General features: G+C 47.3%; 1 protein-coding gene and 1 long non-coding RNA gene across 10 annotated transcripts in view; one reads left to right on the plus strand and one right to left on the minus strand.

Moving 5' to 3' along the window:
• The first annotated feature begins 6,367 nt into the window (after positions 1 to 6,367).
• SAMD11 (sterile alpha motif domain containing 11) overlaps positions 6,368 to 27,526 on the plus strand; it is a 169,132-nt gene continuing 147,973 nt past the window's right edge. For 3 of the 9 annotated variants that reach the window (XM_030222039.1, XM_030222043.1, XM_030222042.1), the window contains exons 1-2: positions 6,369 to 7,250; positions 7,899 to 7,990. In XM_030222039.1, the coding sequence (XP_030077899.1) occupies positions 6,725 to 7,250; positions 7,899 to 7,990 (618 nt within the window). In that variant the 5' untranslated portion in view covers positions 6,369 to 6,724. Of the gene's footprint in view, positions 7,251 to 7,380; positions 7,410 to 7,622; positions 7,729 to 7,786; positions 7,991 to 27,526 lie in introns of those variants that run through there. The other 6 variants (XM_030222040.1, XM_030222041.1, XM_030222046.1 and 3 more) reach the window with 6 other exon arrangements.
• LOC115482340 lies at positions 6,441 to 24,364 on the minus strand. Its single transcript, XR_003944077.1, has 3 exons — positions 24,252 to 24,364; positions 8,424 to 8,426; positions 6,441 to 6,451 (listed from the first exon to the last, which is right to left on the minus strand). It is a non-coding gene; the product is annotated as an uncharacterized LOC115482340 (long non-coding RNA).

Consider the following 27,526-nt stretch of genomic DNA (forward strand, 5'->3'; position numbering starts at 1 on the left):
GCCCAAGAAGAAGGGGCGAGGGATGGAGCTAGTGGGGTGGACAGGTGCAGATGCCCAGGGTAAGTGGTAAAGAATGCTTTTGGAAATGTATAGTCCCACACGTTGCTTTAAGATTTGGCAACAGTGTAATATTTAGAAGTGTGTACTATCCTGGGCCTGTCAGTTCTGCCCTGTCATTCATAAAGGAGGTGTCTGACCCAGCTGAGCAGCAGAGAGCAGTGGAAGTGTCATGGCACTCTCAAGTGCGCCAGGGGCAGTGGGAGGGGGCCAGAGCTTAAGGTTGGGGATACATTTTGAATGCCGCCCGACCCAACTGCCACGCCTCCTTGCCCCCCACCGCCTCGCGTCCTCGCTGCTTCCCCTCACAAATTCCTTTGCTGGTGGGGGTCCCCAACCCCCGCCAGCCGAAGCCTTCTTCAGCACTGGTCTCCGGTGCAGCCGCGTTCGCTGCCTGTCCCCTGCTCTTTTTTCTTCTTGCTCCTCCTGTGCACGCTGACGCTCAGCAAGAAGAAAGAAGAGCAGCTGGCAGGCAGCAAACGAGACTGCGCCGAAGACCGCTGAGTATCAGCGTGCACAGGAGGAGCAAGAAGAAAGAAGAGCAGGGTCAGACAGTGAATGCGGCTGCGCTGGAGATGTGCTGAAGAAGGCTTCGGCTGGCGGGGGTTAGGGACCCCCACCAGCCAAAACAGGGGCCCGGATATTTGCGGGGGCCCAGGCCCCCGTGGCCCCTCGTAGCTACACCCCTGAAGTGCGTTAGGCAGAAAAGCGGAGCAAGTCTCCCGGAGCACATTCAGAATGCGACCTGGAGGTGCACAGTACTTCTGAAAACCGTGATTTAGGACACCTCATCTCTTATTGGTTAATAGTGGGGGTAAAATCACTTGCTGCTGAAAATGGTGGCATTATTTGTAACCACTCAAAATTAATTTCATCGTTTTACTTCACCGTTTAATAAACAATACAAATATTTTGCAAAATGAATACGAAAAATAATGTTAGCAGGGAGACAGACTGTTTACACAAGAGAAGTATCTCTGATTTTTCTCTCCATTTTTTCTGTATGTTCTGTAAATGTGCTTGATGGACCTTCAATCTGTCCCAGTATGGCAATACTTATGTACTTGTCTTCACTCCATTGTGCAAACATATATGTGTATGTTTATTGGAGACTTGATCTACCGCCTTTCACAACAAATCAAAGCCGTGTACAAAAAAATAAAAAATGAAGAAACTAGGAAAGGAATTGCCAATATCAGTAGAACAGGAGAAACAAACAGACTAGACCACAAAGAAGATGGGTAGGAAAACAGAGACCACCAGCTACCTGCAGAAATCCCCCTTCCCATTCTGCCATGCGCCCTATTGATAAAGGACCACATTGACTCAAAGGCTGGATGCTCATAAGATTTGAAGTAGAGGGAACTCTACCATGAATCCAGCACAGAAAAATCAGCACAGCATGCTCAGAGTAATGAGCATGCAAATTCATGCCATGTTAAAATCGTAATTTACTCCCCCCTCCCGAAACTTAAAAAAAATCCCTGGTGGCCCAGTGGACCTCTCCCGGCCCCCTCCCTTACAAAAAATAGCCTAGTGGTCCAGTAGGCCCACCAACCAGACCGGGCCAGGCCATACCATGCTGGGATGGGCTGAGACAGGACAACCCCCCCCCCGGTCACTACTGGCTCTAGTAGAATCCCACCCCCAGACCCCTCCACATACCTCATGGTAGGAGGCAAGAGGGATGCCTACTCCCTCCTGCTTCTGGGCCCGTGCTTTTCAAAATGGCGGCACCCTGCCTGCTGCATACTGGGATGCACTGGGAGGGGGTCTAAGTATCATATAAGGAGCTTTCAACCCCTTATATATGGTACTTAGGCCTCACCTAGTGCATTTCACCGGGGACAATAGTGACCAGAGGGTCAGGCCTGGTCCAGCAGGGTGGGGTTGGTGGTCCCATTGGACTATAAGGCTATTTTTTTGTGAGGGAGGGATCCACTGAGAATTTTTTTAAGGTTTTGAGGGGGAGGGGAAGCTTGGCTGTACATTTTTTGGGAAGCCTGGCCAGAGCAGGGTGGTCAGGTTGGTGGGAGAGAAGAGGTGTCATTAGATATGTCTTCTCTCAACCAACACTTGACACTGCCTTGGATCAGGCATTACGATTCTGGTGCTAAATGTGCCAAAAGCCTTTTTTTGTAAGCATTACTGAAGGCTTTATAATGACTGCATTTAAATTTAGTCTGTGCTAATGGTTTCAGCAGTGGCGCTGAAACCATTAGAGAATTTGGGTGCTGATTGCCAGAACTCTGGCACTGTATGGAATAGTGTAGAAAAAAAAATTCCAATGCTTAACGTTTATAGCATGTAAATTATATGTATGCTGTTAACATTGGGTATTGGGAATTTTTAAGGGGGAGGAATGTGTTTGGTGCATGATCACAAGAGTTTCCTGGTAAGCACAGCTCTTGTGCACATACCCAGGCAAACAGGAAGTGCAAGCACACACTGCTGCCATCCTTCTGCACCCTTAAATAGAAGCTTTTCAAAAATTATTTTTGTTAAAAGCTCATATTTAAACACAGAAAACCAGCCACAGATGTCAGCTTTCACTTGCAATCCTGCCTGGACTCTCTCACATGTTTGTTTCTTCACTGTTAGCAGTAGAGGCTGCATGGACTTCCCTTGTGGTTAGTGCAGCAGACTTTGATCCTGGGGAACTGGGTTCAATTCCCACTGCAGCTCCTTGTGACTCTGCACAAGTCACTTAACCCTCCATTGCTCCAGGTACAAATAACTACCTGTATATACTATGTAAACCACATAGAAACATGGTATATCAAGTCCCATTTCCTTACCCTTCTTCAACCCCCCCCCCCACCCCCCGCCCCCCACACACAACTGGCAGGCAAATATGTCAAATTTTGAGGAAATCCTCTCATCAAACCCCTGAATGCCACCTTTCAGCTGGCGGTAATGTTTCTTTGTATCTGCATTGTGTTCTGACCATTGGGGGGGGGGGGGGGTTAAAGGCATTTAAATATATTAATATACAAACCAGTGGTACAGCCCTCTGAAAGCCAGTGCTAATCGCCTCTAGCACCAGTGTGAGGTTCATTACAAATCTGGGATATCAATAGAAATCAAACAAAATAAAACATGGAAAAGAAAATAAGATGATACCTTTTTTATTGGACATAACTTAATACATTTCTTGATTAGCTTTCGAAGGTTGCCCTTCTTCGTCAGATCGGAGTAATGCTGACGAAGAAGGGCAACCTTTGAAAGCTAATCAAGAAATGTATTAAGTTATGTCCAATAAAAAGGTATCATCTTATTTTCTTTTCCATGTTTTATTTTGTTTGATTTCTATTGATATCCCAGATTTGTAATGAACCTCACACTGGTGCTAGAGGCGATTAGCACTGGCTTTCAGAGGGCTGTACCACTGGTTTGTATATTAATATATTTAAATGCCTTTAACCCCCCCCCCCCCAATGGTCAGAACACAATGCAGATACAAAGAAACATTACCGCCAGCTGAAAGGTGGCATTCAGGGGTTTGATGAGAGGATTTCCTCAAAATTTGACATATTTGCCTGCCAGTTGTGTGTGGGGGGCGGGGGGTGGGGGGGGGGGGGTTGAAGAAGGGTAAGGAAATGGGACTTGATATACCATGTTTCTATGTGGTTTACATAGAAACAGAAGCCTGCGCAGCCTTCTACATGGAATGTTGCTAGTGGAATAGCAACATTCCATGTAGAATCTCCAATAGTAGCAACATTCCATGTAGAATCTCCAATGGTATCTATTTTACTGTCATAGTAATGCTTGAATGTTTTCACTTATATACACTGTCAGCTAGCACATTTGCTTATTTCCGATCTGAGGAAGAAGGGCAACCTTCGAAAGCTAATCAAGAAATGTATTAAGTTATGTCCAATAAAAAAGGTGGAATAGCAACATTCCATGTAGAATCTCCAATAGTAACAACATTCCATGTAGAATCTCCAATGGTATCTATTTTACTGTCATAGTAATGCTTGAATGTTTTCACTTATATACACTGTCAGCTAGCACATTTGCTTATTTCCGATCTGAGGAAGAAGGGCAACCTTCGAAAGCTAATCAAGAAATGTATTAAGTTATGTCCAATAAAAAAGGTATCATCTTATTTTCCTTTCCATGTTTTATTTTGTTTGATTTCTATAGATTCTACATGGAATGTTGCTATTCCACTAGCAACATTCCATGTAGAAGTCGGCCCTTGCGGATCACCAATGTGGCCACGCAGGCTTCTGCTTCTGTGAGTCTGACGTCCTGCACGTACGTGCAGGACGTCAGACTCACAGAAACAGAAGCCTGCGCAGCCTTCTACATGGAATGTTGCTAGTGGAATAGCAACATTCCATGTAGAATCTCCAATAGTAGCAACATTCCATGTAGAATCTCCAATGGTATCTATTTTACTGTCATAGTAATGCTTGAATGTTTTCACTTATATACACGGTCAGCTAGCACATTTGCTTATTTCCGATCTGAGGAAGAAGGGCAACCTTCGAAAGCTAATCAAGAAATGTATTAAGTTATGTCCAATAAAAAAGGTATCATCTTATTTTCTTTTCCATGTTTTATTTTGTTTGATTTCTATTGATAACCTTAAGAGTGGACTAACATGGCTACCACACTCCTCTACTTAAATCTGGGATAGAAATGAAATGAGCTTTGTTAGAACTCCAGTGCTTCTGGTTGGTAAAGTGTGTGTGTGTGTTTTTTTTGTTGGGGGGGGGGGAGGAAGGGGTATTATTATTTATTATATTATGGGGATAGTTTCTTTTACTTTACAAACCCATTTTTTTCTCTGCAGCTTGCAGTGATCTGATTTTTTTTTTCTGAGCAGAACCTGAGCTAGAGTTAAAGAAGGAAATACAAAACCGCCCAAACACCTAACAACCAAGTTAGAAGACTTTCATCAATGTTTGTAATCTTTACTCCCAAACAACCCTTAATTTATAGAGAGCTATTTTTATTTATTGTAATATATGCCTCCTGCAAGCCCGAAAACCATCCAAACGGTGTTCATTTAAGTACAGTAGATATTTTTGTGTCCCTGAAGGGCTCATAATCTGAGTTTGTAGCCAAGGAACTTTAAGTGACTTGCCCAAGATCACAAGCAGTGGAATTTGAACCTGGTTCTCATTAGGTGACATAGCGCCTTTCATCACCTAGGAACAAACGTATGCTGCTATTTCTCAGCCTTATGTGTTGCACAGCAGTGGCTAGAAATATTCTAATATGCCAGAAAAAATGAGAGACCCTGGGCTCTGGGTACTGTAATGTCACTGTTTCCTAGCACTGGGTGGTCTGGGAGGCACACACCTGCTCTGTGTAGCCTCACCTGGAACATGAAGGACACAGGCAGGCCTGTACAAGTACAGCACCAGCCTGACACTAGGAGTTTGTATTTCTTTTGTCTGAAGGTGTTTCTCATGTGTGTGTGTGTGTGTGTGTGTGTGTGTGTGTTTGGCAACTGTTTAGCTTTCATCCTTCTCTTTCCTCAGGTGTCTCCCAGCAGCCATAGGACTCCACTTATTTTTTTTATCATGTTTGCTGGCATTCTTGTTACAGGGTGCCTGAGATTGCATTTAAAGCAGTACTGAACAACACTTTCAGCCTAGCAGCTTGTCCGTATGATTGGAGGTGTTATTCTTAACCTAACACAATTTAAAGTACCTGGGCACGGTGAAGAGTTTACTCTTTCTCTGGGTTGGCTACACAGCTGGTACCTAGGGTTTTGAAAATACTCCCTGGTTAACTCTGTGGAAGGGCACCCAAATTTAATTGACCTTTAAGTATGTGCATGTTGTGGCATTACCAGTCCGAAGTGACATTATCTTGTAAAATAGGTTTAGCACAATGGTAAAGCTGTGGAGTATGGGAGTGCGACGACTTTATAACATTTCCTTAATAACTTTGGAAGAGCTTCAAAGAAATCCAAAAAGTCTAACCAAACGGGTCGCAAGAGAGCTCATGCAGCTTAAACGAAAATGTCACTGAGCTGAGCCACAACAGTTAATTATCAATGAGAAGATGCCCAGATCGTTGTGCAAAGTTAAAGGCTCTTCTCCTTGGGGCTTTCCTTTTCTGATTCATGCTGCTGCTGCCGGGGAAGTCTTTATGGCCCCCCTTTACGTCAAGTTCCCCCCCTCCCCCATCTAGCAGCGGCTAGTACCAGGCGGCACTTTTCTTGCAATGCTAACACGAGTGGCCGGCTTTGAGCTGTTTGCCAGGTGCAGGCGTCGTCTCCCCCTCGGAGCCTGCTGGTCGGCCGTCGTTCACCCCCTCTGCCGTCGGCGCCCGCAGCCGCCTGTGCTGTTTAAATGGGCCAAGTTGGAGAAAGCAGCGGCGAAGGCAAATCGTGCAGCAGGGTCCGAGAATCTGAACTCCGCTGTGACTTCTGAGACTCTAGCAGTATATGCACACGCAGGGCTAGGCTGTCCCACCCCCACGGGCCCAGGGAGTACACACCGGGGAGGGGGCTGCAGCGTGCTGCCACTCCGAAACTAAGTCAGCTCGAAAGCAAAGCCCGCTGCAGGTGAGCGAGCGGGGGCAGCAGCACACAAACTTCCCCGGGAGCTGGGCAGGGGCAGAGGGCAGCTCGCCAGCGATCAATAAGCGCCCGAGGCGGCAGGATGTGTCGGGCAGCGGCGGCGGAACCTGCCCCGACATGGCAGGCATCGGGCCGCAGGAGGACGGCCAGCGGCTCTCACTGAACAGCTCCTCCTGGCTCCGGGGGCAGCCCGCACGCGCCATGCCTGCCATCAAGAAGGAGCGACTGGACCGGGACGAGCTGGCTCCCCTGGCCGCCTTTAACCAGCCCATGGACACCTTGCCGGGCTACCTGGCTGCCATGCCGGTGGTCGCCCCTCACCCGCCGCCTTACCAGCACCTCTTCGCCTACCCGCCCCCCAGCGCCTACCTAGGCCTGCCCGAGCCCCCGCACCTCCCGGAGGACCTGATGCTGGAGCGCTTCTCGTCCATCCCCGACTTCCAGCCCTTCTTTGACAGCGGCGAGCCCTGCATCGAGGTGGAGTGCGGCGAGAACAAGGCGCTGCTCTACATCCACAAGTTGTGCCAGGGCAGCAAGGGGCCGTCCATCCGCTACCGGGGCGAGTGGCTCACCCCCAACGAGTTCCAGTTTGTCAGCGGCCGGGAGACGGCCAAAGACTGGAAGCGCAGCATCCGGCACAAAGGTGAGCAGCGGCGCACAGGACCGTGCTGGGGTGGGGGGGAGAGAGGAGGGCAGCGCGTGCCAGGGGAGGTGTGTGCAGGTCCTGGACGAGAGAGAGAGAGAGGGGGGGGGGGGGGTTTGTATGTCTGCTTCAGGTTTCACTGGAGGAGAATTCGCTTTGGTGGGTTCACTTTTGAAAAATGTGGGTTAATTGGGAGAGGGGGAATGAAAAACGTGTGTCTGTGTGCGGGGGAGTGATGCGTGTGTTCACTGTCTGGGGGAGCAATTCGTGTGAGCGTGTGTCGGCACGGAGAGGGGGAGGGGAGGGAAGTTGGAAAGTTGATGTGTTGAGCAAGACTGTGCGGATTTGGCACTGCAGCTCCTCGGTGAATGAGAGACGTTCCTGTGGCAGGCGGTGTTCTGCTTTCTGCCGCCCCCTCCCTCAGTGTCCGGAGGACCTGAGCCCCAGAGGAAGGAGGAGGAGAAATCGTCGCTGCGCTGTAAGGGGTGGGGGGGGGATCATTGCTTGCTTGTCGGGGAGGGGCTCTCAGGAGCGGAAGGACTGGCTGCGGGCTCTCGGCATGTGCCCGGGGCTCGCTGCCAGCCACTAGTGTGGAGGTAACCCACCTACCCCACCTCTAAAGCGTTTCTTCTTCTTTTCCGCACGCAGGCAAAAGTTTGAAGACCCTCATGTCCAAAGGAATCTTACAGGTACATCCTCCAATCTGTGATTGCCCTGGGTGTCGAATCTCGTCTCCAGTGGTAAGATCCTTGTTTTGTCCCCAGCTGTCCTTCTCGATCCTGGGGTGGGTAGGTGGGTGGTGGGGAAAAGGGCCCACGGGGACGTAGCTTTCATTCAGGAGGCGAGAGTGGAGCTAATTAGTACGTCCGGTTTCCCTGAGATCAATATAATCCTTTAGGAAACATTGCAAGTGTGAAGATCTAGCTGACGGCAGTATATTTAGAGTTCCTGACTTCTCATATGGGGCTCGACTTTGAGATTGAACTGAGTCTTCTTTCAATGTTTTTCTCTTGCTGGATCCTAGGATAGATAGCCCTCTTGCTTTATTTTAATTTTTGCATTTGTTTCTCTTTTGGTGTATGAGGGTGCCTTGCTAAAGATAATGGGACTTATTTACCATAGCTAGTGGACAGAATTTAAAGATAAATTGCATCATTCTAGGGAACCCCTGACGGACTACAGGGAACGCGGGCGCCTGTTGAGGGTCCAGGGGTAGGATTTGAATCTGTGTCCTCGTTTTATACAGACGGCCGTGCTAGGGCGCTGCAGGCCTTGATGCCACCACCCTACCAGTATCCCTAGCGTCGGAGAACTTTCATCGAGTTTCACGGTGTTCAGGAAGATATCTGAGATTTAAGAGCTGAAGGGCATCAGGGAAATTACAAACGCCGTTAAGCAATCACAATTATTTTCTTCAGTTACATAATTGGGAAATGAGCTGAGGCGGGTTAGACTTTCACAGATGCCTCTCGCTCTACTTTGTAAAGTATTATTTGCATTGCACGACAAGCTCAGTTTCCCTTTGAAGATGGGGATCTTCAAAGAGCATCTTGAGCCTGCGCAGGTGATGTCCTGGTTATGTGGAAAATGTTGTATATGGCTAGTTATCGTTTGGCAGTATTAAGATATAAGTACGAAACTATCAAGCTTGTGCAGGAGACAGCGTCAAGAAATATTACAAGGAAAGGGTAGAAACAATGAAGTAAAATTATTAGAATATAACTTAAGGGAATGAATTGCTCTCACCCTGCACAGTATGTTTTTAAACTATGGTAAGAGAAATGGGATTGCCAAAAATGACCGTTGTTGGTTAAAACTTCATTTTATAAGTATTAATTTATATATCTATATGAAAACATATTTTTATAAAGCATGGCGCAGTACATCAATGGAAATCAAGTTGTTTCTTGAAAAACTAGGTCAAATCAGAAAAAAAAAGTTTTGTTCTTAGAAGCAAGATTTTTCTAATCCGTATTTCTAGCCTGCTAAGCTTCGGGCAGTAGAACATAATTGAATAGTAATTTTACCTTTTCCTGTCTGTTATACGCATGTTTGTACCACCCCACTGCCCCCATCATGTGTTTACAGACCAGGATTTACAGGATAACATTAGCAAGTATTTCTGAAGTTTTGATGCTTTTAGCAAGCTGATTCATTTGCTGACTTGTGCGCCTTTTGATTCTGGAGGTAGGACGTTCACTCCGGTCATAGCAATAACATAACTAACTCCAATTTTGACACCTACAATACTAGCGGGGCATCTCGCACATGCATGGGATTTTTTCGCGCGTGTATGTTTGGGGGGGGGGCGGCGGGGACTGTATTTTGTTTTTTAAACCAACTCATACAGCTGCCACGTGACCCAGTTTTAAGAGGGAGACTTTTAGCAAAGTCCGGTTTTACTGCTTGTTTAAAATCTCAGGTGTCAGAAAAGCCAGCGCTGGCTGTTATTTGGGAGATCTGAAGGTTGTTGTCAGGCTGCCTGCACAGGTCCAGCGTTTGTCCGAAGCTTGCTGAAATTCTGTTATGACCACCGTGCAATAAAGCAGACCCTCAGACTTTGCATCTACAATAAAACAAGGGTCACTCGCCGTACACTACGCGCTCTCCACTCCTACCCACTAGCCAGACACGACTGCAGCGCCCACGGCCCCCTCAGGGGCTGCCAGGGTCACATGCTGCAGGCGGACCAATCGCAAGGCTTAATTCCCCGAGCCGGTCTGGAAGGAGCGCGAGGAACTGAAGTGAATGAGGCGCAGTTCTTCCTCGTTACCTATGCGTTTGTTCTGCTCTTTCGGTCAATTCCTCATATTAAAAAAAAAAAAAAAAAAAAGCGATCAGCTCAGCAGCTGCATGAAAAAGAAAAAAAAAAAAGAATCTGATTTATTTATTTATTTGTTGCATTTGTACTCCACATTTTCCCACCTCTTTGCAGGCGCAATGTGGCTTACATAGTACGGTGAGGTGTTAGCCACCTCCGGTGATGAAACAAATACAGAGTGATGTTGTTACAGAACATTAGAGAATCAAGAGAAGAAGAGTGATATATTGTTCATTGCAGGTTATGGCTTCCTTGTGTTGCTGAGTTTTATTTAATTAATGTGTGTTATCGATAAAGAGAACACAATGTAATGTCTTACTATATACTAAACGATTCCAACAAAGATTTCTCATAGTATGTGGACATGTAGTTCAAAACCTGTGATCTGTTTCTAACTCTCCCTACTTCCGTACTCATCTATATGTTACAACTTTGCCTTACCCTTCACTACCAATTATAATGTTCTAGTACATATTGTGTTGTCATTGCAAGTAGTATACCATGCCATACTTTGTATTGTTGTTCGAATATTTGTACTGCTCTAATTGCCTCCTGCTCATGTTTGATCTGTTCTTACTGTCCACCGCCTTGAGTGAATCCCTTCAAAAAGGCGGTAAATAAATCCTAATAAATACATAAATACATACATCTTGTATTTCTCGCTTTGCATACAACCAACACTTAACCATTCCCCCCCCCCAATCCCGATTCTATATATGGCTCTAAAGTTGTGTATGAAACTTAGTTGATTAATGAGACATTTAGTGCCAATCATTGGCTGCTAACAATTGGTGTTAATTTGTCTTAATTGGGATTTGCACACTGATCATATTCTATAACCATCTGCGTGTAAATCCTACGATGTGTACTTTTTTTTTGGGGGGGGGGGTTTCGGGGGCTTTCCTATGAATTACACTTATTCTTATAGAATATGCCCAATCTGTACCTAATTTAGGCACCGGCATTTATGCTTGAAATGCAAGTGACTTAGGCGCTATTCTATACAGTTTCGATACCCTTTATAGAATATCGCTCAACACATTATTTTTTTTCACGCTGATTTTCAGCACAATTTACTGAATGTAGTCTTCGGTGCATTCACACCCTTCATCCACACGTTCACAGCACAGCCTTTCTTATGGCATGTCTCATTTAGTACAATACTTATTCATTCTGGAATACCAGGCATGATATCTTTATTTTATAGTTGTTACCGGTAACAAATGTTGCCTTGTATTACCGCTACAAAAATTTTCCCCTTTTAATCTCTGTAATAGGAAAACACCTGTTAGGATGGTAAAAATCCTCCTGGACAGTTGATATCTATATGCAGCATCACAGATACAACATACAAGCATGAGAGACAGCTGAAAGAGCAGGATTGATTTCTTCTTATTTATTGAGATTTATGTATCATCTCATAAAAAAGCAGTTTAAGATTCATAATAATCAAATACAGTATGTGCAATTTGTAAAAAAAACCCTCCTAGGCGCCCCTAAAATAACAATCTTTATCCCAGTCTATTATCGCTGCTGCTGTTCAAGACAGGTAAAAAGAGAAACTTACAATGTAACTGAGTTTTTAATATAAATATAGATTTTTTTTATAGGTAACTTTTATCTGTGTTGATGCAGATGTAGAGCTATGCAGATTAAAGCAAATGGGTTAGGTTTTTTTTTTCAGCTGTACTACCATTATAAATAAGAGAACATTAGAACAGCATTATTAATCACTAATATAGTATTATCAAAAGCAGGGAGGGCTGCATAAGAGCAGGGCTGTCTAATAAATCAAGATCATTCTTTTCAAAATATTGTCATTACTATTACAGCGGCCCTGACATTGTCCATCTGTTTATGGATGATGTAGGTAAGGGCTTACTGTGGAAAAAGGACCAGGCTTAGTGTGTTTCATGCTTCCATGCTCTTCCCTCCTCCCCGCCCCCCCCCCCCACACACACAGTCTTTCAGTGACTACAGGGCAGGGATGCAATGTCCAGACACCTGTTTATGCTCAGAAAGATCCTGCAAGCAGAGACATTTTCATTGTGTCTAGCTTTGGGGAGTTCTGCTTCCTTCATCAGCCTAACACTAGCACTTTCAGAAGTGCTGCTAACTCAAGTCCTTTTCTGCTACGGTTAATGTTTCCCCCCCCCCCCCCCCCCCAGGCAGCCCACCCCTGTCACATCCACTTTGTGAGGTCTGGGGGAGGGGAAGGTAATTAACTGCAGCACTTTGGTTTCTGACTGTGTTCTGGGTCCTTTTGGGGTTTGTGTGATTAGGAGAATCGATTTTAAAAGGAAATTGCATCTTGCCAGGGAAGGAGCTGGGGGGATATTTGCCTTTTTCTCTCACCCAGTGGCTCAGGCCTCTGGGGAGATGAGATACAAATCCAACAGTGAATGAGGACCTTTGCATGTACCCATGCTATCACTCACCCTCCTCTGCAGTGTGCACTTTCAGGGAGCACAGAGTGCATGGCCTCAGGGCTTCTGCAATATTAGGGACTTGAGATTTGGTAATGAGGTTTATGTGTGGGCCGGAGTTTTGATACACTTGGAGGCTGGGTTTTTTTTTTTGTCGCAAATGTTTGGAATATTTTTCTGAATATTTGGAGACTGGGAGTGCAGGATGTCTGAGTACAGGGACTTTGGGTCTATGACACTGGTTAAGTTTATGCTTCCCTTCCCTCCCCCACCCTCCTGAGGAATGAGAATGGTTTTTACATGAGGACATGTAGGTGTTGCAAAGAAAGACTGTCCCCATCTTGATGCCGATGCAGTAAAGTGTATTAATGTTTGCGCTTTGGTTAGCTTGGCTTTAGCACACGATTTTGTGGGTGCACAGCACATGGGCTAACTGTGCACGAAGCTTTGCGTAGACACCAGCACGCAGCACATTTAAATCTATGCTAATGAAGCGATTAGCTATTCAGCACAGATGCAAATGTACACATAAGAAGACCAAAGACTGAGCTGAAAACCAGCCTTTTATGTGAGGTCTGAGCAGGTGTGCAAGGTCAGTGTTAGTGGGGATTTCACGTCTATTTCTTCTCTTTACGGCAAGCATGTGAGGCCTATAATTCAAGCACATGCAGCTCTGGGTGCTGATTTGTATGTAAGATATAGCTGCCACTAGTGCAGACCAATTTCTGTATGTGTCTAGTGCAGTGGCTCCCAAACTGCCCCACAGCACCCTGCTGTGCTGCAGCGAACTCTCAGGGGTGCAGTGGCGCATCGCTCCCTACTTTTCCTCCCGCAGGTCTGGCATCTGCCACTTCCTGCTTCTTTCCTCGCTGCCGCTGCAGTGCTTGCAGCTTAACGTTTTCGGGCTGTCCACGATTCACCCAGGCATTGCAGGGACTTCCCTCTGCCGCGTCCGGCCCTCACAACAGGAAGTTGCATCAGAGAGGGCAGGACGTGGCAGACTGGGAAGGCCCCGGAGTGCCTGTATGAATTGCGGACGGCCTGAAAATTTAAGCTGCAAGCATTGCAGCGGCGGTGGGGGGAAAGAGAAGGAAGCAGCAGCGATCCTGGACCTGCAGGAAGGAAGGTAGCGAGCAATGCTGGATTTGGGGAAGGCAGAGGGCTATAGGGAAAGGGAGACCTATGTGGTGGGGAGGGTGCGGAGACCCTTGTGGCCGGGGGGGGAAGGTGCAGAGACCCATGTGGCCGGGGCGGGGGTGCCATGGAGGCCCATGTGGCCGTGGGGGGGGGGGGGGGTGCCATGGAGACCCATGTGGCCCGGGGGCCGGGGGGGGGGGAGGTGCCATGAACCAAAAAAGTTTGGGAACACCTGGTCTAGTTCATTGTCCCATGTTGGCAAAATGTTTTGTTCTGGGCCTATTTGCATACTATTTGGTTACAGCATTAGTGACAAAACTTTGGTTTTGCTGTGTTTGAAAACTATCCGCTAAATATCAGTGTATCCCTACTGCAAGGGTTTCTGCATTGGATCCCTTGTATTTCACAAGGTTTGATGCCTTTCTGTGCCAAGAGCCAAAGGAGCTTTATACCTTTGTATCCCAAAGCTTTATCACTCTTAGTTGGTGGAGGAGGGTTGGGGGGGGGGTCAGTTGTTCAGTGCAGGAGTTCTTAACCCATTCCTCAGAGCACACTAGTCAGTCAGGTTTTTCAGAGTATTCATGAGATAGATTGGTATGGAGTGTTTCTGTTGTATGCAAAACTATCCTATTATAATGCATTATGGTTATCCTGCAATTCAGGATGGTCGTTGTGTTCTGACTCCGGACTGGGTTGAGGATCACTGGTCCAGTATAACCTTTTCCCTCTTCTAAATCTTCTTTTGCTGGGTCATACACACTTTCGGTTGGGTTGTTTCCTAAGGAGGATATTTGAGATTAAGGTATTGTTTATAGGATTAAGGTTATCCAAGGAGAGGTATATAAAGTTAATAAGTAAATACATGTCTCAGTTAAGACTGCTCCTGTTAAGCAGAATAACGAGTTCCCTTATTTTGTCATTTCTAGAGTTACTTCAGCAGTAAAGAGTAGTCTCAAAGGGGTTTATGCAGAAAGCAACATGGTAGAGCCACGCGCTGGTGGCTGAGCATGCGGCTTCTATTGTAAGAAAATGTTCTGCAGCAATGCATTAAAGCAGACATGCAGATTCAAAGTGCACACAACTTGCCTGCAAATCAGGGAAAGCCTGCCGGACAGATGCACACAAAGGTTTTGCAGTTAGGGCGGGCTGCGCTGTGCTCATATGTCAGCACATCTGCGCATAAACCAGAGTGTTGTTTTGCATATTAATATTAGCCTCGCAAAACTTTCTTGCACATAAAGTTTTGTGAGGCTGATATTTATGCGCAGACGTGTGCTGGCAGCTTTGTTTTCTTTGGGCATGCGCACAGTGAAACCCTTGTTACTTCTGTGCACAGCTGCTTCTTCCATTTTGTCTTTTAAAGTTACAGGTACTTGGTACGGTCACAAAAAAAAAAAGCAGAAGAAACTGGCAGTTAATCCCAAAAACTAGCGTCAAATCCTCTGGACTAACCCATCTACGCTGCTGTGGACCTGGCGGTGAATTTCTCGCATTGTACTACTTCTACTACTTATCATTTCTAAAGCACTACTAGACGTACGCAGCGCTGTACACTTGAACATGAAGAGACAGTCCCTGCTCGACAGAGTTTGCAATCTATTTAGGACAGACAAACAGAACAAATAAGGGATAAGGACAAAGAGTAGCAAGATTCCGTGCACAATCCTAAAGAGTAGCAAGATTCCGGAATATCATAGTAGCAAGATTCTGTGCAGAATCCCCAAAAGTAGCAAGATTCTGGAATCCCAAGACTACTACTACTTATCATTTCTATAGTGCTACTAGACGTACGCAGCGCTGTACACTTGAACATGAAGAGACAGTCCCTGCTCGACAGAGCTTACAATCTAATTAGGACAGAACAAACAGGACAAACAAGAGATAAGGGAATATTAAAGTGAGGATGATAAAATAAGGGTTCTGAACAAGTGAATAAGGGTTAGGAGTTAAAAGCTGCATCAAAAAGGTGGGCTTTTAGCTTAGATTTGAAGACGGCCAGAGATGGAGCTTCACGTACCGGCTCAGGAAGTCTATTCCAGGCATATGGTTGCATTGTGTGCATGTTAAAATCCCCAGTTCTGTGCATTACCATTCATTTCAATATACAATGTGCTAATTCATATTGCCCAAGTTAACTGCTGTGATGAACCCCCTTTCTGCATCGTGCAGTGAGTGATGTGCACACGGAACACTATTAAACATGCGTTTCTGCATTAGCCCAAAGTGCCTTACGGCAAACCTCTTTAAAATTGTGATGTTGCAAAGTCCTAGGCTAAGTTGCAGTGCATGTGCTGCTGCCTCTGTCCGTGGTGTAGGGAAGACAGGAGAGAGGTATGATTGCATTGCGAGATCTGACCTCTACGTAACATGTCATGTACTCTGTCCTCGGGTGTACAGCTGAAGGTAGAACAGCATCCGACTCTGGCTTGCTGTCATGTCCTTTATTTATAGTCTGACAGAAAATCCAGTCTGTCAGTTTTGTGTGACTTTCATATATTAGGCTCTTTCTTATCTGCAAAGGAAGACACCAGATGATTCTGTGTTGCTCTCAGTTGTTACACATGACTAGGCAACTACACACCAGGTATCAGTTTTTAACCCACTGGTCACTGGGATGTCACCAGCAGTCTTTGTATTTATGGAGTATGCAGCGGAGGAAAGTCCTGGTTCTGGCAGAAGGAGTCAAAAGCGCCTAAACAGCCTATTGGTGCAGAACTTGGATCAGAACTCAGGAATGCTAAGTGGAAATCCTGAGTCCTGGTCTCACTGCATGAAATTCAAATGAATAAAGTAGGATAGCTAGTTGTATGTTTATGGCGCAGTGGCTAGTAGTGTGGATAGCCAGTGTGTGTGCGTGCGTGCTTGCGCATGTGTTTGTGGACAATAATGTGGGAGGGAGGTGGTGTGTATGTGTGTGTGTGTGGGGGGGACCAGTGGTGGGCAGGGCCGCCAAGAGACTAGGCCGGGCCCGGGGCAAGGCCGGCCCCCCATTGCTCCCCCCCCCCGCCGCTGCAGTCCCCGGTCTCACCTGCCTGCCTCCATGGCTCTGGGCCCCCCCTGCATTCAAAGCAGCAGTCGCAGATTGCCTCTCTTGAGTCGCAGGTGGCCTCTCTTCTGGCCTTCCCTCCCTGTGTCCCGCCCTCGTCTGATGTAACTTCCTGTTTCCGCGAGGGCGGGACACAGGGAGAGAAGGCCCGAAGGGAGGCGATCTGTGACTGCCGCTTCGAATGCAGGGGGCCCGGAGCCGAGGAGGCAGGCAGGTGAGACCGGGAACTGCAGCGCCGGCGGCCTGACCCCGGCGCCGGCCCCCCCTTGGAGGCCCAGGCCCAGGGAGTTTTGCCCCCCTGCCCCCCCTCTCGGCGTCCCTGGTGGTGGGTGTGGGTGTGGCTGCTGGTGTTGTGGGTACAATGATAAATAAGAATAGACTACTAAACAAGATATATCGCAAATGAAATGATATATTATTGATTACAAACTGTGCTTAAAACCACCCATTACATAAATCCACTCCAGATTCTATATATACTATTTCACAATGGGTAGCCAGTGTGTGTGTGTGTTTGGTGGGGTGGCCAGTCATGTGTGTGTCTGTAGAAGTCATTTACTTAGAGATGCCTAATCCCAAGGTTCCATCTTTGGTTCCACTGCTCAGACACCCAGATCTGATTTTCATGTGTCTGTTAAAACACCCGTGTTCTCCGTGTAGAAAAGGAAGAGGGACCCTGGGACTGAACTGCTGCAGCAGAGCTGAAATAAGCTGGAGACCATTGTTCCTTAAAAGGGAACCACCTCAGGTGGTTTTGGGAAGCATTTTTTTTAAAGAGCTACACACTGCCCATTTCCCTTGGAAAAGGTGCAAATTACATTTGGATAAATAAATACAGGATTAGATGTGACCAGCCTCAGATTTGACAGGCCATTCAGTGTGCCTTGTGTTTACTCTCTGCACTCATGAGGACACCCTCGATTTGTTCTGTACTTTATTGTTTGTGGACTCTGTCCGCCTGCCCAGTCCTGCTGTCTTCCATCTCCAAGGCCTGGCAGGCTGTGTGTTACATGACAGATTTCAGTGCTGAGTTGTGTATGGCAGTTATCTCTCTTCCTCCTCCCCAGTACCCCACTGGATCCAAGTGCACTATCCCAATTGAGTCAGAGCTCTGTGCCCAGAATCGTGCTGGGCACTCGGTGGCTGCCATGTGGTAGTACTGTCGGTGCTCTTCCACGGGGACAGGCTCCCTTTCCAGAGCTGGAGAGTAATTGATCAGTCTTGCTAATGGCGACAGACTGGGTGCATCTTACGACGGAGCTTACAGTGGCTCAGGTATCCTGTTTGTCTGTTAGTGAAAGAAATGAGGCGGAGGGCCGAAGTGCACGGAGTCCACATTAACATGGCGCCGTGGTTTGCCATAAACCCACTCCATGGGGTGGGGTCGCTGTAGAGCGTCAGGGAAGTCCGGTGGCAGAAAACAGGTTACACGCCAAAGCCAGGCTCCCTGGTGAGAAAGGAGGGGGCTTGGAGCTGGGGAATAAAAGCCTGCGAGCTGGGTAGAAGAGCTCTGTTTTGCCCCCAGAACACGGAGAGATGCCTACCCACCCGCCCACCCACCCCATTGCTTTGCCAAAATTTTGCTCTTTTGTACATGTCGCTCACCTGGGCAATCTCTCTTATCTGCACCCTTCCTCCTCCACCGCTAACCTCCAGACTCCGTTCCTTCTATCTTGCTGCACCGTACGCCTAGAATAAACTTCCTGAGCCGGTACGCCAAGCCTCATCTCTGGCCATCTTCAAATCTAAGCTAAAAACCCACCTCTTCGATGCTGCTTTTAACTCCTAAATCTAAACCTAACCCTTCAACTGTCCCCTATCCCTGATATGTCCTGTCTGTCCTAACCGTTATCCCTTACTTGTCCTGTCAGTCATAATTAGATTGTAAGCTCTCTCGAGCAGGGGTTGTCTCTCCATGTTCAAGTGTGAAGCGCTGCATACGTCCGGTAGCGCTATAGAATTGATAAGTAGTAGTAGTAGTAGTATGTCGCAGCTTGGAGGGTGGGAATACCTAAGCCTGGGTGAGTGGAGTAGCGCTAATTCATCGAGCTATGACTGGTGCAGCTGGATTCACTGCACCTGGGTTGGGCACACCTTGCTGCGCGGCGGGGGCGCCCTAGGTACAAGTTTAGAGCATTGAGCAGTCTTAGCTAATGGCGAAGACTGGTGGCATTACTTATGGAGCTTACAGTGGCTCAGGTATCCTGTTTGTCTGTTGTTGTGTTTGAACACAGCCATGTCTTGATAATAAAGCTGCGGCCAAGTTGCTGCCATCTAATCTACAAAGTGTATGTGTTAGTATTTATTATTCGGGTTGAGTGGAATGAGGGCTGGGTTAGGGTGTCCCGGTTGCCTATTGTATCACTTTCTGCTCTTTTCCCTTCCTTTCACCTGGCTCTTGCCTCCTCTTACTAAATGTAGCCTTCCTTTCCCCTTTTGCTGTTTCCTCTTTCCTTCTTTTGCACAAATTCTCTTCCACCTTTTCCTAGCTCCCTCTAGAAATACACGTTCTTTTGCAGAATCAGTAAGGGGCTGAGAGGGAACTGCATTTCTTCCCGAGTCATACATTTTGGAGGCTTTCAGAGTACAGCAGTTGGTGGGAAACAGGGGGAAGGATATTTCCAAGCAAGCAGTTGGGGGTTGAAGTGCCTTTTCTGTATGATATATACCTGTTCTAGGATCTCTTGTTAGCTCCTGGCCTGAAGGCACATGGTATTCTGCTAGGATACATGGTCTTCTTACAGCCAGTATTATCCACACGCCGTTCTGTGCCTGAAGTTACTGGTGTTCCTTTTAGTGTGAAACATCTCCCATATACAAATATGTGCATGAAGGTATCTGGACAGACTTCTTAGCAAATGTTTTGTAACTCGCTGGTCTCTGCTTCATTCCATGTTAAAGTCTGTTACCTTGAGAAATGTTTCCTTTAATCTCGGCTATCCATGGGGTTGCTGGTAGTAATTTAGCAGATGTTGGCTTGTGGTGGAGGTTGGTGCACAGATCTCCCCAGAGATAAATGCACAGCTCAGCTCTGTTAGGTAGAGCCACAAGGACCGTTCTGTGACACTCCATTACAACGGATGATATAAACTTGGATCACCTCCAGCTGGATCTGTAGCCATGTGGGTACTGACTTAGGCTGTTTTATAAGCTTGATGGAAACAAAATTGCTCTCCATTTCATGCCCCTGTGCTCTAGCCCTGCTTGGGGACTGTAAGTGGCCTGTTATGCTACTTGGTCTCTTCTGCACATCAGGGGCGTAGCCAGACTGCCAATTTTGGGTGGGCATGAGCCTAAGATGGATGGGTACGGAATTCAGCCCTTCCTGGTCCCCTCCCCCTGCTCTGCTCTCCCCCTCACCCTTACCCCCCAAACACAAAATATTAAATACCTGAGCTGGTGGGGATCCCCAGACTGCATCAGCTGGAAGATTTCCTTCCTCCCTCGGGCAGCCAGTGCTCTTCCAAACACCAGTTGGCAGCACTTGACTTGAGCTGACACCGCTGCCAGTAGTGCGTAGATGCTCAGTGCTTCCGCCTGGTGAAAGCTCAGAATGGTCAGAGGGGCCGGTGTGTGGTGCCAGCTACCGTTTGGAAAGCACTGGCTGCCTGACGAGGGGGAAATCTTTAGATGGTGGGGTTTGAGGATTCCCACCAGCCACAGCAAGAGAGACACAATTTTGGATGGGCCTTAGTACAAACTGGGTGGGCCACAGCCCACCTAGGCCCACCTGCAGCTACGCCACTGCACATGACTGTTGTTGTAAATGGATCTTAGCAATTAACAGCTAGAATGAGCCTGGTGGGGGCCAGAGCGGGGTCAATTCAGAAAGCCATGAGCATTGATGGCCGAGCACACGGCTTCTACTACTACGAGATTAGTGAGAAAATATTCTGCGGTGATGCTAATTCAAATCACCTAGAACTTATGTGCTAATCAGGGAAAGCCTGCTAGATATATGTGTGCAGTAAGGTTGGCCTCACTTTGCGCATGTCTGAATAAAATGAAAATGGCAGCACATCTATGTATGAACCGGAATGTTCTGCACATAAAATTTTGTGAGGCTAGCATTTATACAATTTAAAACAAATCGGAGAAAATTTTTCTTCGCCAATGCATAATTAAACTCTGGAATTTGTTGCCGGAGAACGTGGTGAAGGCAGTTAGCTTGGCAGAGTTTAAAAAGGGGTTAGACGATTTCCTAAAGGACAAGTCCATAAACCACTACTAAATGGACTTGGGAAAAATCCGTAATTCCAGGAACAACATGTATAGAATGTACGTTTGGGAAGCTTGCCAGGTGCCCTTGGCCTGGATTGGCCGCTGTCATGGACAGGATACTGGGCTCGATGGACCCTTGGTCTTTTCCCAGTGTGGCATTGCTTATGTACTTATATACACAGAAGTACATTCTGGTTCATGCGCAGAACAAGATGTGTGTGCTGGTACTTTCATCTTCTTTGGACATCTCTGTTACCTCTGCACAGCTGTTACTTCTGTTCTGTCTTGCTATGGTCGCAGAAAAAAAAAAGAAACCTGGCCCTATATGTCCCCAAAACCAGCATAATATCCTCTCGACTATATTTCCTCATAGCTGGTGGTGAATTTTTTTTTTATTGTGCATGCGTTAAAATCCCCTGTTTACTTCTGTGCGTTGTGGAGGAATAACTAAGGGCTTCATTGCCATTCATTTTAACATACTGTGTGCTCCTGTGAACCTCTTTCTACAGTGTGTGGCCAGTAACACGCATATACTGCCTGCTTCTACTGGTGAGGGCTCTCTGCATCAATTTGAATGGTGCCAGGTTGAGGTCTGAGCTTGGCGCTGGGCTTTGCACAACACATTTCTTTTAGCTCTGCCTATCGCAGATAACCACATCCTTCCTTCTTATCCGGAGATGGACGTGATAAGTGGGATTGGGCTCTCTGCAAGCTGCTGCTGTGTTGCTAAGGTAACCGGAGATAGCGCCTGAAGACAGCAACAGGCAGGCCAGGCATTCCCACCGCCTACCACAGTCTGCTGCTTCCGTGATGGAAGGATTAGATAATCAGGACAGTCACGCCTAACCTTTATTAAGTAAAAGTGCAAATCCCCTGATAGGGAAATAAATGCCCTCCCCCTCACACTGTGTATACATGGATCCCAAATGCCTTTGTCGGTTTCTGACATATACTGAAAAATTGATGTGCAGCATTTAGCATGTGCTAAACTTTAGTAAAAAGGGCTCCTTAGTTATTATTAAATATTAAAAGCTTGCTTGATTTTTTTTAAGCAAATTGAGCTTTGAAAACAAAAGTTGTGATTATCTTCTCTTTTCTCTGCTTTGGCACACAGTTTCTTACTCTTTGGTCTTCCTGCTTGGTCTGGGCCAGTTGCTTTCATTTTCTGCTCACAACAACAGCCATGTTGAAGTTCTGTGCTTTGGTGATTTAGCATTGGCAGGTTGTGGTGCCTTTGGTTTGTGCGGCCTGCGCCAGCAGCTTGCCAGAGCTCTTTGAATCAGGGGAGGCACTCGAACTGCTGGGCACCTTGTGCCTTTTGCTTTATCACCTGTCCTGGCTGGGATGTGCCAAGCTCTCTGTTTACTGCTTCGGGGCTTGGCTAAGGAATAGAGGCACTGGGCCCAAGGCGGCTTCCGGCTTTCTTTCCACACCTGGATGTTGTCTTAGCCTCCAGCCCTCCCTGAGCAGCTTTGTTGTATTCTGATCCATCCTTCAGGCCTTCTCAGGTGACTGGCAGGTTATGAAGCTGAGAGGCTCTTGATTATCTAAATAACTGATTATGCTCTGTTTTTCAAGACTTGCACCTCCTTAAACAAACAGTCTCCTTCCCTTTGCTGTTTGCACTAAGGCAGGCAAAAGATGCCAACAAGGAGTTCTCTGAATAAACAAATTCTTTGGGTGTGATCAGTCAGCAGATTTCAGTTTTTACTGCACTAACCACTGAATAGGAATCCTCCTCCCTCACGCATTTATGCCCCAGCTTTGTGCTAGTGCATCAAGGATACAAAAGTGCATGGAGTGCACCATGGAGGCCACTTTCAAAGGTTTTACCTGGATAAAAATGGCCTGACTGAAATATAGCTAAATGATTGCACTTCTCGCTGTAGGGCAAAGAGATGTTCCTGTTTGAATTTCAAGTGCATGTGTACCTTTTGTTTGCTCCTCCTTGCTGTCTGCGCAAACAGCTGGTGCCCCTGAAAATATGTAGAAGGTACGTGCATTGTATGCAGACTGCTCAGGTGGTTTGAAAATTGGCCTTTGCATGCCCACAGATAGGTGCCCTGCACAGGACTGTCCCATGCCTGCCAAATGCTTTTCTTCCTTACTGTTCTGAAGTGGTGTCAGCTATGAAACCTGGTGAAAATGTAACCAATATAAGGTAACTGATACCCAGTAAAATCCACCAGGGAAATGGTGAGGTCACAGTTACCTAGAAGCGTTGAGGGTCACCAACGCTTTGGATTTGGATTTGGCTTACACCTTTTCAGTAGTAGCTTAAGGTGAGTTATAGTTGGTGCTCTAAGGAGAATGGATCGCTAGATTGACTACTCCCTGACAGGTCAGTTATCATTATTAGAAGCCAGGTGTTGGGCTAGGTCATTTTGGACTTTCATGTTGTACGACCCCTGATTCAAGCATTGAGTGCCGAAACACGGCCCGGGTCGATGTATAGCAAGTGAAGGATCCTTTCCGAATTTCAAGGCTCTTGATGCTTTTCTTCTTCTACTGTTTGTTGTGTGCTTTGAATCCCTCTCTATACCCAGGGGCGTAGCCAGACTTTGGTGGGAGGGGGTCCAGAGCCCGAGGTGAGGGGGCACATTTTAGCTCCCCCGGCGCCATTACCGACACCCCCCGCCATTGCTGACACCCCCCCCCCCGCCACCAGCAGCACCACCACTAACTTTGACCCCCCCCTGCCGACGACCCTCTCAACCCCCCCTACCACCGCCAACCCGCCGTCGCTGTCTGCTACCTTTGCTGGCGGGGGACCCCAACCCCCACCAGCCGAAGTCTTCTTCCTTCGTTTTGTTTCTGAGTCTGACGTCCTGCACGTTGTAAAAGAACTCATAGTCTTAAGGGGCTGATGTATTAAGCTTCCTTCCCATATACAGAGAATGTGGAAAGAACTGTGAAGGGCATTTCTACAAGGCACACTTAAATTAAGCTACTAGTTGCATGCCAATATTTGCAGAATACTGCCACTCACGCCTGGATTGGTGCCCTTAATTGGCAAATACATGCATAAGTGCTAGCCCTATTCTGTACACATGATGCACATACATGCACACCATGTGTACAGAACAGCGCCGCACCTGTGGCAGAGCATAGGCATTCCTTGTAGCAATGTGTGCAACATGCTGCATGGCACACGCTCGGCAACTATGCCTGCCATTGACATAGAAACAGAGAAAAATGTCAGGCAGATAAAGACAACGTGGCCTACCCAGTCTGCCCATTCATTCATTCCATCTGCTCTCCCTGTCACTTCCTTAGAGATCCTATGTACCTGTCCCAAGCTGTCTTGAAATCATATACTGTTTTCGTCTCCACCACTTACACCAGGAAACCGTTCCATGAACTCACCACCCTTTCCAAGAAGAATTATTTCCTGAAGTTACTTCTCAGTCTGTCCCCTTTCACCTTCTTCCTATCCCCCCTCGTTCCAGAGCTTCCTTTCAATTGAAAGAGACTCGCCTCATGTGCATTTATGCTATGTAGGTATTTAAATGTCTCTATCATATCTCCCCTCTCCTGCCTTTCTTCCAAAGAATACATATTGGGATCTTTAAGTCCGTCCCCATACACTTTATAATCAGGGACGTAGCCAGACTTCGGCGGGAGGGGGGTCCAGAGCCCGAGGTGGGGGGGCACATTTTAGCCCCCCCTGCCATTGCCAACTTTGCCCCCCCTGCCGCCGACCCTCTGGACCCTCCCTCCAGCCGCCAACTCGCCGTTTCCTACCTTTGCTGGCGGGGGACCCCAACCCCTGCCAGACGAGGTCCTCTTTTTCTCGCAAAAGGCTTCCTTCTGTTTCTGACGTCGGCAGGGGGGTCCAGGGCCAAATATACGGGGGCCTAGGCCCCCCTGGCCCCACATAGCTACACCACTGTTTATGATGAAGACCACTGACCATTTTGATAGTCGCCCTCTGGACCGACTCCATCCTGTTTATATCTTTTTGAAAGTATGGTCTTCAGACTTGTACACAATATTCTAAACGGGGTCTCATCAGGGTCTTATACAGGAGCATCATCACTTTCTTTTTCCTACTGGCCATTCCTCTCCCTATCTGGAGTATTGTGTTCAGTTTTGGAGGCCGTATCTTGCTAAGGATATAAAAAGAATCGAAGCGGTGCAAAGAAAAGCTACGAGAATGGTATGGGATTTGCGTTACAAGTATGAGGAGAGACTTGCAGACCTGAACATGTATACCCTGTAGGAAAGGAGAAACAGAGGTGATATGATACAGACGTTCAAATATTTGAAAGGTATCAATCCGCAAACGAACCTTTTCCGGAGATACGAAGGCGGTAGAACGAGAGGACATGAAATGAGATTGAAGGGGGGCAGACTCAAGAAAAATGTCAGGAAGTATTTCTTCACGGAGAGAGTGGTGGATGCTTGGAATGCCCTCCCGCGGGAGGTGGTGGAGATGAAAACGGTAACGGAATTCAAACATGCGTGGGATAAACATAAAGGAATCCTGTTCAGAAGGAATGGATCCTCAGGAGCTTAACCGAGATTGGATAGCAGAGCCGGTAGTGGGAGGCGGGGCTGGAGGTTGGGAGGCGGGGATAGTGCTGGGCAGACTTATACGGTCTGTGCCAGAGCCGGTGGTGGGAGGCGTGGATAGTGCTGGGCAGACTTATATGGTCTGTGCCCTGAAGAGCATAGGTACAAATCAAAGTAGGGTATACACAAAAAGTAGCACACATGAGTTGTCTTGTTGGGCAGACTGGATGGATCGTGCAGGTCTTTTTCTGCCGTCATCTACTATGTTATGTTACTATGTTACTATGCACCCAAGCATCCTTCTAGCTTTCGCTGTTGCCTTTTCTACCTGTTTGGCCACCTTAAGATCATCACATATGATCACACCCAAGTCCCATTCCTCTTTCGTTCACATGGTCTAAGCAGTCATGCCTAGATATTGGATTGCTAAGGCTGCTTTGCAGTAGTATTTCTATAAAAGGGTTAGGTGTGTCCTAATGCCATGATATAATTGGGGCTACTCGCACCTCCTTGTGATGCCAATATTTTTGTGTGACTTTATAGAATTGCCACCTTAGTAAATTAGGCCCTGAGTTTGTCCTGAATGAATGGAGTGTGAAGTGCCCTGCCCGAGGGCTCAAGGAGGTTGAACAGGATTTGAACCCTGGCTTTGTAATTTGTTGCTCTAACCATTAGGCTATTCCTCCACTCCAGTGCTGACTGTGAAGTTTAGTGAACATGTGAAGGTGGTGGGGGGATGGTGCAGTAGGAAAAGAGAGATCTCCTATGTGGATCAAGCACTGCCCTAAGGGGTGGGTTGCAGTATGTGGAGGAAGTCGGAGAGGTCCCCTACCTCAGTTATGTAGTCCCCTTGGCAAGAGGAGGGCACATAGGGTTACTATATTTGCCGTAAAAAAACAGAGGATGCATGCCTTGTCCCCTGTCACACCCCACCCCACCCCACCCCACTCCCTGTCACTTTGACCCTCCCAAAGAAAGCCAGATTCCCTCTCTGACCCCATGTAGATTTCCTCCCCAATTTTCCAACCTCCCTCCACCCACATGACTCCGTTCACTTCCCTCCCTTCCCCTCCTTTACCTTAGTGTGGTGCCCTGGTGGTCTAGTTCAAGCAGTGACCTTGCAAGGCTTCTGTGAAAGTCTCGCAAGGCCGCTGCCTGAACTCTCGGCAGCCATTTTGAATTGGCGCCGGGAGAAAGACAGTCTGCAGACGCGCTGGGCAGGAAAGAGGGGGCTCTTTCCTGCCCCGAAGAGGTCACTAGACCACCAGGGCACCACACTAAGGTAAAGGAGGGGAGGGGAGGATAGGACACCCGCCTGTCCATCCGTCCGCAAATCTGGACAAACAGGCAGGCTGGAAAAACCTGCCCGACTGCCCGGCCGTGTCCACAAAAAGAGGGACATGTCTGGGTAAAACCGGACGTATAGTAACCCTAAGGGCACAGTATGGAGAGGTCTCTTACCTGGCTCTTTCAGTTCCTTGATGGTGGCAGGAACGTTTCTAATCTACCCTTATTCTATTTGTCTGGTGGTCTTGGTAAGAAGAGGCTGAAGGAACTGGAAGGGCTGTGAACAAGGACTGACCTCCCAGACAGCCCTGAATTCCTTCTACCTCAGCTCAGTGCCAGGGAATCTGTAGTTCTTCTCCTTGACCTCAGTCTCTAGTGCTCTCTCTCTCACTCTCCGTTTTTTAATGTTTTGTTTTCTTTGGAATTTTAGATAAGTCTTAGTGTATTATTTTTTACTCTTGTACCACAAACCCTGAAACAGTTCCAGGAAGTGTAGTTTAAGGGCAGGTGCAGGTGATGCAGAGTGTCACAAGCATGCACGGCCCAGGCTGTCTGTATTGTGCCATGAATACACACTGTGTGCTACAGAGAGAAAAGGAAGTTACTTATCTGTATATTGGGGGGGGGGGGGGGGTGATGTCATCCAACAGCCCATGGGACGGAAATGCTCTCCAATAGCTCAGAGAGATTTTTTTCTAAATCCCTCTGAGCATGTGCAGTAGGTGCCCCTACTGAGGGGGGGGGGGGGGGAGTCCCCTCACTCCCACTTCCTGCCTCAGTCAATCCCTAGCAAGCAGCGGATCCTCCTAAGGGGAGGTAGGTG

Source organism: Microcaecilia unicolor, chromosome 13, assembly GCF_901765095.1.
Source record: "Microcaecilia unicolor chromosome 13, aMicUni1.1, whole genome shotgun sequence".
In the NCBI taxonomy this organism is placed as follows: Eukaryota; Metazoa; Chordata; class Amphibia; order Gymnophiona; family Siphonopidae; genus Microcaecilia; species Microcaecilia unicolor.